Genomic DNA, 11,421 nt, shown 5'->3' with positions numbered 1-11,421 from the left:
TCTCATTCTGCGAGCCGAAAACATGAAAATCCTTTCTTTAAAAACGAATAAATATTACCACAAAATTCGCGTTATTTTTTTTAAGTTGTATTAATCAGTTTATTAATTTTGCTATTGTCCTTAATTGTCTTGCATGTTTCTTCTCACAATCAATTTTAATACAAATATATGAGACCAGGGTCCAGAAAGAATTAAACTTGCTGTTGTAGGATTGTGACACAGCCTGCTCTGACTTGTTTTTTAAACAAACTTTCATTTATTCAATATTAAAAAAACAACAACATTGTAATGGTAACTATAATATGATGTGGTTTAATGAGAATAGGTGTGTTTAGCCTCTTTGATTTTTATTTTATTTTTTTATTTGGAGGAGAAAGTTTGATTTAATTGGGTTTTTTTGTGTTTTTCAGGCAACTGGAATGGAACTGAATCTGTCGAAGAATGTGATTTCTTGTGGGGAATCTGGTATGACATTTTTCTGTGCTCAGTTTAACATGTTGATTATGTTTGACTTTTCAAAATATCCATATATATATTCAGATCCACGGTGGTGTGGTGGTGGTTAGGACTGGGTTAGAATCCGGCTGAGGCGTTTTTGTGTCGAGTTTGCATGTTCGCTCCGTGTCTCTGTGGGTCTCGGATTCCTCCCACAGTCCAAACGCAAGGATGTTAGGATGACTGCTGATTGTGAAGTACAAGTCTAGAGTGAGTGGTTGTCTGTATCTCTGTGTTACCCTTGCGATAAACTGGAGACGTGTCCAGGGTGTACCCCGCCTCTCGCTCTATGACAGCTGGTATAGGCTCCAGCCCGACCGCGACCCCCAATTGCATAACCGGAAGAGAATGGATATTGTGATTCATTAGCTGCAAAATGATTATGGAGCTCTGTGAAATTGGCATCGGCAATAGATAAATAAGTACATATACAAACAATGAACTTTTTTCATCTTTCTGGTGATAAATCCCAACCATTTATCTTTTAAACACTAAAAACAAAAGGAAAAACGAAGCAACATCAAGCCAGATGCTACAAACGACACATAAACATGCCAATCTGTTCAGTGGAAAATATTTCATTTAATTTTTTTCTTCAGATCCAGTAGTCGTAGCTCACATAAAAATAAACCAATCAGTCTTTTCTGGATTTAATCACAACAAAAAACCAAGAATCCCCCATTCGTTAAAAAGATACGTAAAAAAGTAGGAATAATTTCGAGGTTTGGGGGAAATTTAAATGAAACATCGTGTGCAACCTTTCACAAAACGTTCCCCGAGGAAATAATAATATGCAGTAGCAATCAAGTTTCACCCTAAAAGGCAGTATATGTATATTTTTATGTTTTCACATATTAAGAACCACTCTCTTTTCAAATATCAACACCGCGTGTATGTAAAACTAAAAGAAACGACCGAACGTGTGGCGGACTGGCTCTGGTTTAACAACGAATGAAGGGGTTTAAAAGGAAATTTTACATATTCTTGCAGTTTAGTGGATTTGTCCTATGGGTGTTTCCCTGTGCTGGTTATTAGACGTTGTTTTATTTACACCTGCATTCCCTGCACAGGCTGTTTATTGGTTGTCAGACCTCAGGTCAAACAGGCCTTGGACCAAGCAGGGAAACCATCACCAAGGCAATAATCAGCTCTGTCCTTCTCCAGTTACGCACCGTGTCCAGTTACATCTCCGCTGCTGTCTTGCTCTTGAATCAGCTCGCCAGCTTTAATTTTCTATATGCTTTGTTTTTTCGGTCCTGTGGTTAGCTTTACTGTGCTCGCTTTCCCTGGAGAGAAAAATAAACCAAGACTGTATTTTTGTGTGTGATTCACGGCGTTCGCCGAGTTTATTTTCACTTCTTGGGGGGGAAATATGAGTGTTTGCTTAGCCACTGGCCTTTAACCTGTCCTGCCGGATGGAAAGGCTTTTTAACTCATCCATCACACGCAAGTGCCCTCCAGAGTGCTGGAGGAGCGGGACGCGGGCATAGATGGAGGCTGAGGAGGCTGGGTATTTAGATTACCCCCATCTATCAGCCAGGAACATGTGGACAGAACAAAGTAGAATTCACAAGAGCTCCGCCATGGCGAATCTCTTTGTGCTGTAAATCCCATAATATTGACCTCAAGAGTCACTGGGTTTATTGTTATTTTTTACCGCTGCTTTTGCTTTTGCTAATACTTTATGGCACATAAGACTTTTTTCTAGGCTGATTTTAGTTTTTCAGGAGTCCGCTGCAATCTTGAAACAAGCTAGAGCTTTGAGCACTTCATTGATAGACTATCTCCCACTAAACCCTACCAGCTACCAACAGGTAGTCTCTTTCACCCAACCTTCGCAACCTGAATAGTAAAGACCACCTGCTGGTCACGAGGTCCTCGAGTTCACCTCATCAACGCCTTTTCTGCTTTCTTACTCCAGAGTTTAGATGCAGATGAACTTTTGTTGTTTTCAAATATTGTGTCCAAACCATTTAACCATCTTGGAATATGAGTAAGCAGGTAGGCGATGCTGGTGTCGTGCCCAAAAGCACTTCGGTAAGCTGCGGCGGTAAACTTGTTGACTGTGATCCTCAGTAGGTTAAGGTGACGCATTCATATTAGCTAGTCAAATACTTATGCCATAGTAATACAACAGTTACACACTGTGCACTAAAAATTTTAAAAGTTCGTTGATGAGTTTCGCTGTATTCAAATTTCTTGAGTGCATTCAGTGTAGATGTCTATGAAAACACGTGCCACTCTCTCTGTGCAGAAAGGCTGAGCAAATATTGATGAACACGGCAGGTGATTTTTGAGAGCTAACACAATTCTCTGCCAAAAAAAAAAAAACCCTTCGGGGGCGTTTTGAACAAAACGAGGATCTCGTGTCAAAAGTCATACGCTCATACAATGGCCGAAAGTCTTCGACCCTGGCGCCTGCGACAGTCTGACTGTCTGTCAGCCTGAGACGCTGAGGCCTGATGTGCGACTCTACCTGAAGGAGGTAGCAGACTGGCCGAGCAAGCCAGCAGGTCAGCTGGTCTCATATCGCAGATGTGGCCAAATTATACTGATCTTTAATCAGCTTAGAAAGAGAAATCTGGAACTCTTTACATTCAGTAAACTTGTGATTTCTGGTCACTCAGAGGTGATTTAACTCAATAAATTATTATTGCCCGTAAGTGTTTGTCATATTATAACAAAACACCTACAGGCACATCACATTTAAATAGAAAATATATTTATCTCAAATACAAACTCAAACTTTCAAATAAGAAATGTGATTTATACACTCTGTGCGTCTAATGACTCAAATCCTAATGCTAAATGGAGACTTTTGCCCACAGATTCCAGTTACACGAGTAAAGGCCTTTACATTTTACTTTAATGTAAAGGGTTACTCATAGTGGTCTGAAACAAATGCTTTTTACGCTGGCCTTCTTTTCTTTTACATTATTTTCAGCTTTCATGCGCAATTTGGTTAGGGAACGAAATACTTGGTTTGGTGGATGAAAAGCTCATGGTTTGGGTTAAAACAGAGACTTCTTGGCGAGTCTGTGGCAGAATGCCTGCAGAGCTTTTCTCATGCAAAAGTTACATGGACTCTATTTCTGCCATCCTATATAAGAGCCCCGCGCTTGGGTAAAACTTTAAATATTATCTAACCTGCATCTGTGCATTCCTCAAAGAAAGACAAGAAAATAGCCAGTGCAACACAGACTACGATCAGCAACTCAGCTCTTCAGTTTTGCACACAGACACATTACAGTTCACGTAGCTCTAAAGCACCACGAGTACTGCGCATACCTGAATGTCAGATTATAATCCCTGTAGCATCTAATTTAATCTTACTTGTTTTCCATCTTTAGCGGGATGAGGTTGGTTTGAATTAGCACTGCTAATGGATACAAAGACGTTATGTTCTGGTGATGTTGGGGCTCCTTTATCAAGCCACTGCTTGCTGCTGTTTGCGCGTCAGAGCCAACAAAACGCACAAAAGTCAAATGTGTCATCATTCGCAGCGGTCCATTTGTCATATTGCGGTTGTCACTGAAAGGCTGGGATCTATAGCGGTTGGATTCTGAGTGCATGTTGTTGGAGTTTAAATATATTATATCAGTAATGTCTGAAGTGGTGAGGTGGTGGCTGTTTAGGCAAAGTGCAGGGCAGACCGATCTGCTGCTGCTGCTGATAGATTACTTATTCTTTGACTGATGTGGTTCAAACGATGTGGTGCACAAAAAAACAGCACGGACAAACACATCCTGTTAAATAATGAGAGATGTAATGTTCCGTGTATTACTCCCGATTGTCTCTTTGTGAATGAGCGAGCTGACAGAGCGACTCTTGTCAGGTTACAGCGCTCGTATTCACGCACACAACGAGCCTGATATCATCGAGCACTTTTCATACTGGAGACACAGTAACTGGGCAGGACCGTGTTGGATGGCAAATGTTTATTCAGCTCGGTACATATCCGAGATATACATTGTGTGGCCGAGCGTGTGTGTATAAGCGCGCCCAGCTGCATTGCTCTGGACACATTTCAAACATGCCTGCGCGAATAAAAGGCCCCTTTTTTACTCCTGAAAGCAAAGCTTCGCTTTGTGCGCTCTCGATAATTGACAAAGCGTACACTGCAAAAAATAATAAAATGAAATAAAATACAAAGTAATAACAATAACTAGCCTTAAGACTAACAAATGAGCAGACAGCCACCGTGGCAGGTTTTTTGTTAGGAGTGTTTAGCAGATGAGTCACCTCTTTTAGTTTCGCTCCACTCACACTGGAAGAAATTTTCTGATCTAAATGCGACATATACGTCTAATAAATCTAAAATTAATTAAATGCACCTTTTCACTTTGTTAAGCGCGACGTCAGACTTTGTCTGGGTGGGTATTTTCTTGCAGCGGTCACGTTTAGTGGGTGGGACTTGTTTTGGGGAGGTTTAACGCAGCTAATGGGTGGGTCTGATGTGAGGGTTGGAGAGCCGGAGCTTGTTCTCAGTCACAGCGGGTGGAAGCTTTTCCTTGCTGCGGATAGAAGGAGAGCGCACAGGGCTGTCACTGCTTCAGAGGAGGGGAACGGGGCCGTGTGATTTTTTTGTCCTTTCTTTCTTCTATTCTCTCGAAGCACGTTTTGCGTGGAAGAACAAACGAACCTGCATGGTTAAATATCCCATGTCGTGGTGTGTGTCTGAGAGCGGGTGGATGTTTTGTAGCGTAGCTCTGAAAGAAAGCCTCGCGATCCACAGGATTCACCCCGTTTCCTCTTTTTACGCACCCTTCTCTTCAAGGTGGGATGAATTTGGACAGAATTGCAGAGGCAGTGAGAGCACCGCCGCCCCGCGACGTGGCCCCCGCGTTTCATTTACAGAGAACTTCAAACAGCAGTCGAGAAACTGTAGAGAACTCAAGCAGCGAGTCTTCAGACACAGAGTTGGCAGGTACACAGTCAGAGTGCTTTTAGCCTCTCCATTCTTTTTCCCACTGAGTGCTGTAACAGTTTATTTTACGTGTCCGTAAGCATTTTTACGGCGAACTGTCAGAGAGGCATCTCCAGCACTTAAAAGCTACAGAACAAAGAGAAAGAATATTTAACTTTTCTATCCCTTGTGTTTGCTTGATTTATTTCCGTGTGTCACCGGGCAGCGTGCACGAAAACGACAAACTCTAAAGTGTGTTTCCATCAAATCTTAGTATTTGAGTGTGTTTGTGTTTGTGAGCGCTTTTTGTGCAGTTACTCCCCATTTTTTGTTTACTGTGCTCCCAGAACCAAACATTTGGCAGGAACCCGAGATGTGTCAGGGAAAAATGTGCAGAGCAGCCTGGCCTGCTGTCAGTGAATGCATTAGAGCAAACTATAAATATTGGAGCTATCCACAAATCTAAACTAAAAACCAAGCGGTCTGTGTTGACAGTTCCCGGAGACACTTTTTATTATTCAGCTTTTCCAAAATTTTAGGGGGAAAAAACAGAGGCCTTTCTGGCCTTTCTTCGCGTATTTCAGGGCGCACGAGAAGCAAATAGAAAATACACCAAGGTCAGTTAGTTCTATTTTTTTAGCTATCAGTCACGACAGTAAATCGTTTTAAATAACAATCTTGAGTCGTGATTTTAAGCTTTTTTTTTGTTTTTAGGAAACTCTCAAAATCCTAGCTCCCTTTCTGTGTGTGCGAGTGTGTGTGTGTGTGTGTGACTGACCTTTGCGCGTGTGGCCTCTTAAGTTTAACGAGGCAATTGTTAGGACACAAAATACAAGACAGTTGGGAGATAAGAGTGGGCAGACCTCATCGTAAAGATATTGATCTCTAAGCGAAAACCGGAGCGATCCGATGGCTAACTCTGACACACGTTTGTGAATGTGTGACTAATTTGTTTCTGTTCTTTTGAGGTTTCTTTTTTATGAATGACTTCGTAAATAAATTAGCCAAAATGGTTGGTTTCATCGCGGTGGGTCTTTTTCAATTGCTTTACTTAAAAAAAAAATCCACGTTGTTGTACTCAATCCTCGTGGGAAATATTGAACTGTCGACGTACACACACCAACTTCTTCATTGTTTAAACGTCCCTTATTTGCTTGCCATTCAAAATATGTTATAGGAGTACTGCTGTTTCACACCGGTTTGTCACCCACAGAAAAGGAAAGAAACGCTGAACACAGGAGCGATGACGGCAACGCGGACGACCCCAAGAAGAAAAAACAGCGGCGGCAGCGGACTCACTTCACCAGCCAGCAGCTGCAAGAGCTGGAAGCCACGTTCCAGAGGAATCGCTACCCTGACATGAGCACCAGGGAGGAGATCGCGGTATGGACCAACCTGACCGAGGCGAGAGTCCGGGTAAGATAGCGGCCGTGCGTAAACCATATGAAAAGTTTGAATAAAGACAAGCTGGCCAAGTAGACGCTCATCAAAAACAGCAATTATTAAACTTCCAAAACAAATAAAAAATTATAAGAAAATGAAGAAGATATTTTTTAATAACTTAAAATTATATATTTTTTAAATTGTCAAAATATGCAACTTTTGAACTTGGTTGCACAAGACTTTTTACCCAATTTCAAGTATTAAAAAACAAAAACAAAAACAGAACTTTGTAGAAATTTTAAAATAAGGATGTCACAGACTCATTTATGCTGTTTGTCAGTACAGCGAGAAATCAGATGTATATTAAAGTCAGTACATTTCCCTGAAGGTTCTGAATTCATGCGTTAGTCACTATTCCTATTTTTAACGGAGTCCATGTCACATACAGACTTTGGTGACTTTAAACGGATCAGAAGTAATAAACTAAATCTGTGATACATTTCAAATACACGCTTACGAAAATCCGTCTCCAAAGACCTCGGAGGTTTTCAGCAGAATATTGTTAACATATTAAGTTGCAGTCATCCCTGACTGTCAGCTGTCAGCTACGGTGCATCCAAAAGTAAATCTACCGTTATTACAGCACGTGCACAATTCCCAATACTGGCACAGAGGACGTTACAGGCCTTAATGGCACGCAGTCATGTTAACACGTCTCATGCTGAAAACTTAGAAGAAAGGAAAGCTTTAAAAAGAAAGTAAGGGGGGGGGGAGTAGTTGAATCCGTTGGAAATTGCAGGTCCTTTCAAAGGGTGTATCTGCTAATGTAGCCAATGGATGATTCGCATTTTGATGACATCATCGAAAATCTGGACCCTTGTTTTTTTTTCTCCACGGAGGAGAGCGTTCACGTCTCTCCGTGTATATATATATATATAGATGGCTTTTTAAAGAATATGACTTACATGTATTATATTTGTTCTAGCTACATTTTTAAACTGTTTTGAGTAAAAATGAATCATAACAATAATAATATAATATTTGAATCAGCACAGTTCTTATAATATCTTCAGTTTGAGGTGTAAAATGAAAATAAGTTGCTTTTTATGCTTTTTGAGCCAAGAAACTCACTGCTGTCACGAGCAGGTTCAGATTTAAACAGTGACTATTTTTTTTCTTTCGTTCCCCTTTTTCATTAGGAATATAAAAAAAATATATATTAGGATTTAAAAAAAGGGGGGGGGGGTGATGGTACGCTGAATATTTGAGATTCAGTAAAATTTGAAAAAATTGGAAATATTTTAAAGATCAATTTACATTAAATAAGATGCAATTATGATTTTAAATATAATTTCATAATATTTATAAGCACACTTTGACACGTCAGTCATTATACTCATATTCTTAACGTGGTTTTCGTCGTGCAAATGTCATTAAAATCCAAAGCATGCATTTTATAGCTGGGTGCAGGAAACTCGAGGCTGGGCTCTGCAGTCTTGAGTGTTTCCTCCACAGCTCTCTGTCACATCGCTCAAGTCTTTGTGGACAATTTGTCGGCCGCACAGTGTTCCCGCACCACTATAAATAGCTTCCGCGAGGCCGTCTGGTGATACCAGTTGTAAATTGTTTCTACTATGAATTAACAATGAATTGGAGAGTACCGACTAGTATTTTGTTAGGTTTTGATAAGGTGTGAGGATATCCAGAAGCGCTTTTCTGTTTCATTTCGAGTCATCCGCGGAGCCGTTCGAGTTGCTCTGTGAACCTGGTTTTACGTCTGACTTACACAGACACACACACGCCTTTTATTTACACTGATTTATCTTTAGAAATACTTCTTATTTCATTGTAAGAAATGAGGCCAAAAAAATCTACATTAATGCACCTCCATCTTAGATCTGGTGTAAACACACATTCTCGTTGTGATGTACAAGTGTGTGGTAGTCTTATACTAATATGTATAATATCAAAACACCTGGAAACAGTTTTCATAAACGATTTAATGTATTTGCTAGTTTATTTACAGGAAGGAAAAATTACATTTGTAAAGAGAGTGTCGAATATATTGTATAGTCTATATGAATATAACCAAAACGAATTTCTAACATCAGTCCACTGATTAGGATTAATACATCCCGCAGTCGTCGTCCACATGAACTTAAAGGATGTCCACTCATTCAGTCTCGCTGATTTTGTATTTATTTGACCGGGTTGTAGCTCGTCAGCAGAAACTGCTCCCCCTGACTCCAAGGCTAGTTTGTCGACTCGGGTATGGAAACTCTGAATATGCGTTTCACTCAAAAAAGGATCCTTTCTTTTTCATGTCCGGATTGATTTTAATAAGCAAAAGTAAGTAACTGCTTTGGTATTTTTAAAAAACAAAAAAAGTGCGTGTTTCGTAACTAATCATAAATTTAAAAGCAGTTGTTGATATTTGACATCTGAGAACATTGAAAATGGGACCGCAGCTGAAACTGCTGAATATGGCTGTGGGCCTATAAAAGATTTTAACTCATCAACAATTAAAATTCAAAGATCATTTAGTTAAAAATGCCTTTATTCTGTAATGGTTTTTTGTTGTTTTTTTTTTTTTTTGTTGTTTGTTTCCTTTCAATGAAACGTTTTAAGGCACCCTAGACTCTAACTCACCTTAAAGGCAACAATTTAAGGGCACCAAAGCGGGGTGTGAAGCTTGTTGCCGCAATATATGTGGAAATAAATGATTCAGACATCAATAAATGATCATTAGTGTCCTTTTTTAGAAAAGAAAATTACACTTATGCTTCATGAACTGAATATCACACGAGCTTGAAATGCTGCTTCGGGTGTGGACTCGAATCATTCCTGTATCATCTGTAGCAACGTTGCAGGTTTATTTTATGACAAGAAAATTAATGTTACATTTTACAGCGTTCTGCTGTGGTTAATGCTCACGTTTCTGTGTGTCCCTTCCAGGTGTGGTTCAAAAACCGCCGGGCTAAGTGGAGGAAGCGGGAGCGGAACCAGCAGATGGACCTTTGCAAGAACAGCTACCTGCCCCAGTTCAGCGGTCTCATGCAGCCTTACGACGACATGTACCCGGCTTATACCTACAACAACTGGACCAACAAGGGCCTCACTCCGGCACCGCTGTCCACCAAGAACTTCACCTTCTTCAACTCCATGAGTCCCCTCACCTCGCAGTCCATGTTCTCGGCCCCCAACTCCATCTCCTCCATGACCATGGCCTCCGGGATGGGCCACTCCGCGGTGCCCGGCATGCCCACGCCAGGTCTTAACAACATCAGCAACCTGAATGGGATCGGGACATCCGGCATCAACTCAGCTATGTCATCATCGGCTTGTCCTTACGGGCCTCCCGGCTCACCGTACAGCGTTTACCGGGACACTTGCAACTCCAGCTTGGCCTCTCTCAGACTTAAATCCAAACAGCATCCAACATTTGGATACAGCGGCCTGCAGAGCCCGGGCTCCAGCCTGAACGCCTGTCAATACAACAGCTGACGGGCCAAAAAGGGGGCCTTAAAAATACAAATATATATATATATATATATATAAATATGTGATAAGCGGACACGGTGTCATAGCTTATGGGCTACCTGCGGATCAGGGGAGGGGGGGTATCAAAGACGACTAAACTGGATTAGTTGCAATCTTTTTTTTTTCTTTCGAAAAAGAAAATGAAAAAGAAAACGTGGATAATGCGGGTTACATGTGTTTACCAGTGAACTTGCACAGCAGTTTAAATGTCCAGGTTTTATGGAATTTTTTTTTTTTTAAATGATGAAGACGTGTTACATGGCTGCACTGTACATATCTAAATGTAAATATATACAGGTCTAACATGTGAAACAGACGGTGGGATTTTTTTTTTCTTTTTTGTGCTTGCTTACTCTTGAAGACTGACTCGACCAAAGCGAGGATTTGCATCAAAATAATAATAATAACAAAACAAAAAATCGAGCATGTAACGAATCAATGAGAAAACAGAAGAAAATCCGGCCTTTACTGTACATACTTTATACTGCTTCTGTGTGCTTTCTATTTACCGCATATGCAGGGTGACTCCACGACGCCTCCCGTTTGAAATGCTTTTCATTTTGTTTGCTCCAATAGAAAAAAAGAGAGAGAGAGTGAGAGAGAGACCCTGCATGTTTAACTTGAGTGCAACGTGTTTTGTACAATAATGTAAGACTTTGCAGAAGTACGTTCATTAGCCTAAACTGTATACAAAAGGTGATTCAAAGTCCTCATGTGTTTATGGTAACATGTTTGTTTGAATAAACTCCAGGAAAAGAGAGGTTTATTTCAAGTACATGTCTTAGAGAGGTCTTTGTTTAAGGAGACAAGCACTCGGGCTCCGGGTTTCCCCCCTCAAAACATGAGAAAAATAAATAGGTTGGCTAAATATCCCCAGCGTAGTGGTCCACTTAGTTTAAGGGAAGGGGAATTACCTTAGAAAGATGAAGAATCCTTTGCGGTTATTTCGACAAAGTGGAATCAGTCCGAGCTTTAACTATAATATTTGATTTTATGTGTTTGTTTGTTTGTTTTTTGTTTTTTGTTTGTTTTTTTGTTTTTTGAAGCTCCTTTAATATAATTTTTATTTCAGAGGAGGGTGGGTAGATAAATCCACC

General features: G+C 40.5%; 1 protein-coding gene across 2 annotated transcripts in view; it reads left to right on the top strand.

Annotated features, from left to right (window-relative positions):
• Nucleotides 1-11,084, top strand: part of pitx1 (paired-like homeodomain 1) — an 11,820-nt gene extending 736 nt beyond the window's left edge. Inside the window, exons 2-4 of one of the 2 annotated variants that reach the window (XM_005748301.1) lie at nucleotides 411-465; nucleotides 6,615-6,817; nucleotides 9,740-11,084. In XM_005748301.1, the coding sequence (XP_005748358.1) occupies nucleotides 420-465; nucleotides 6,615-6,817; nucleotides 9,740-10,288 (798 nt within the window). In that variant the 5' untranslated portion in view covers nucleotides 411-419 and the 3' untranslated portion in view covers nucleotides 10,289-11,084. Of the gene's footprint in view, nucleotides 1-410; nucleotides 466-4,972; nucleotides 5,423-6,614; nucleotides 6,818-9,739 lie in introns of those variants that run through there. The other variant, XM_013914711.1, reaches the window with a different exon arrangement.
• Nucleotides 11,085-11,421: the final 337 nt, after the last annotated feature.

Source organism: Pundamilia nyererei, unplaced genomic scaffold (genome assembly GCF_000239375.1).
Source record: "Pundamilia nyererei isolate P.nyererei 1_Seehausen unplaced genomic scaffold, PunNye1.0 scaffold00219, whole genome shotgun sequence".
NCBI classification, from domain to species: Eukaryota; Metazoa; Chordata; class Actinopteri; order Cichliformes; family Cichlidae; genus Pundamilia; species Pundamilia nyererei.
Note: the sequence above shows the minus strand (reverse complement) of the source record. Positions and strands in the feature narration are given on the sequence as shown.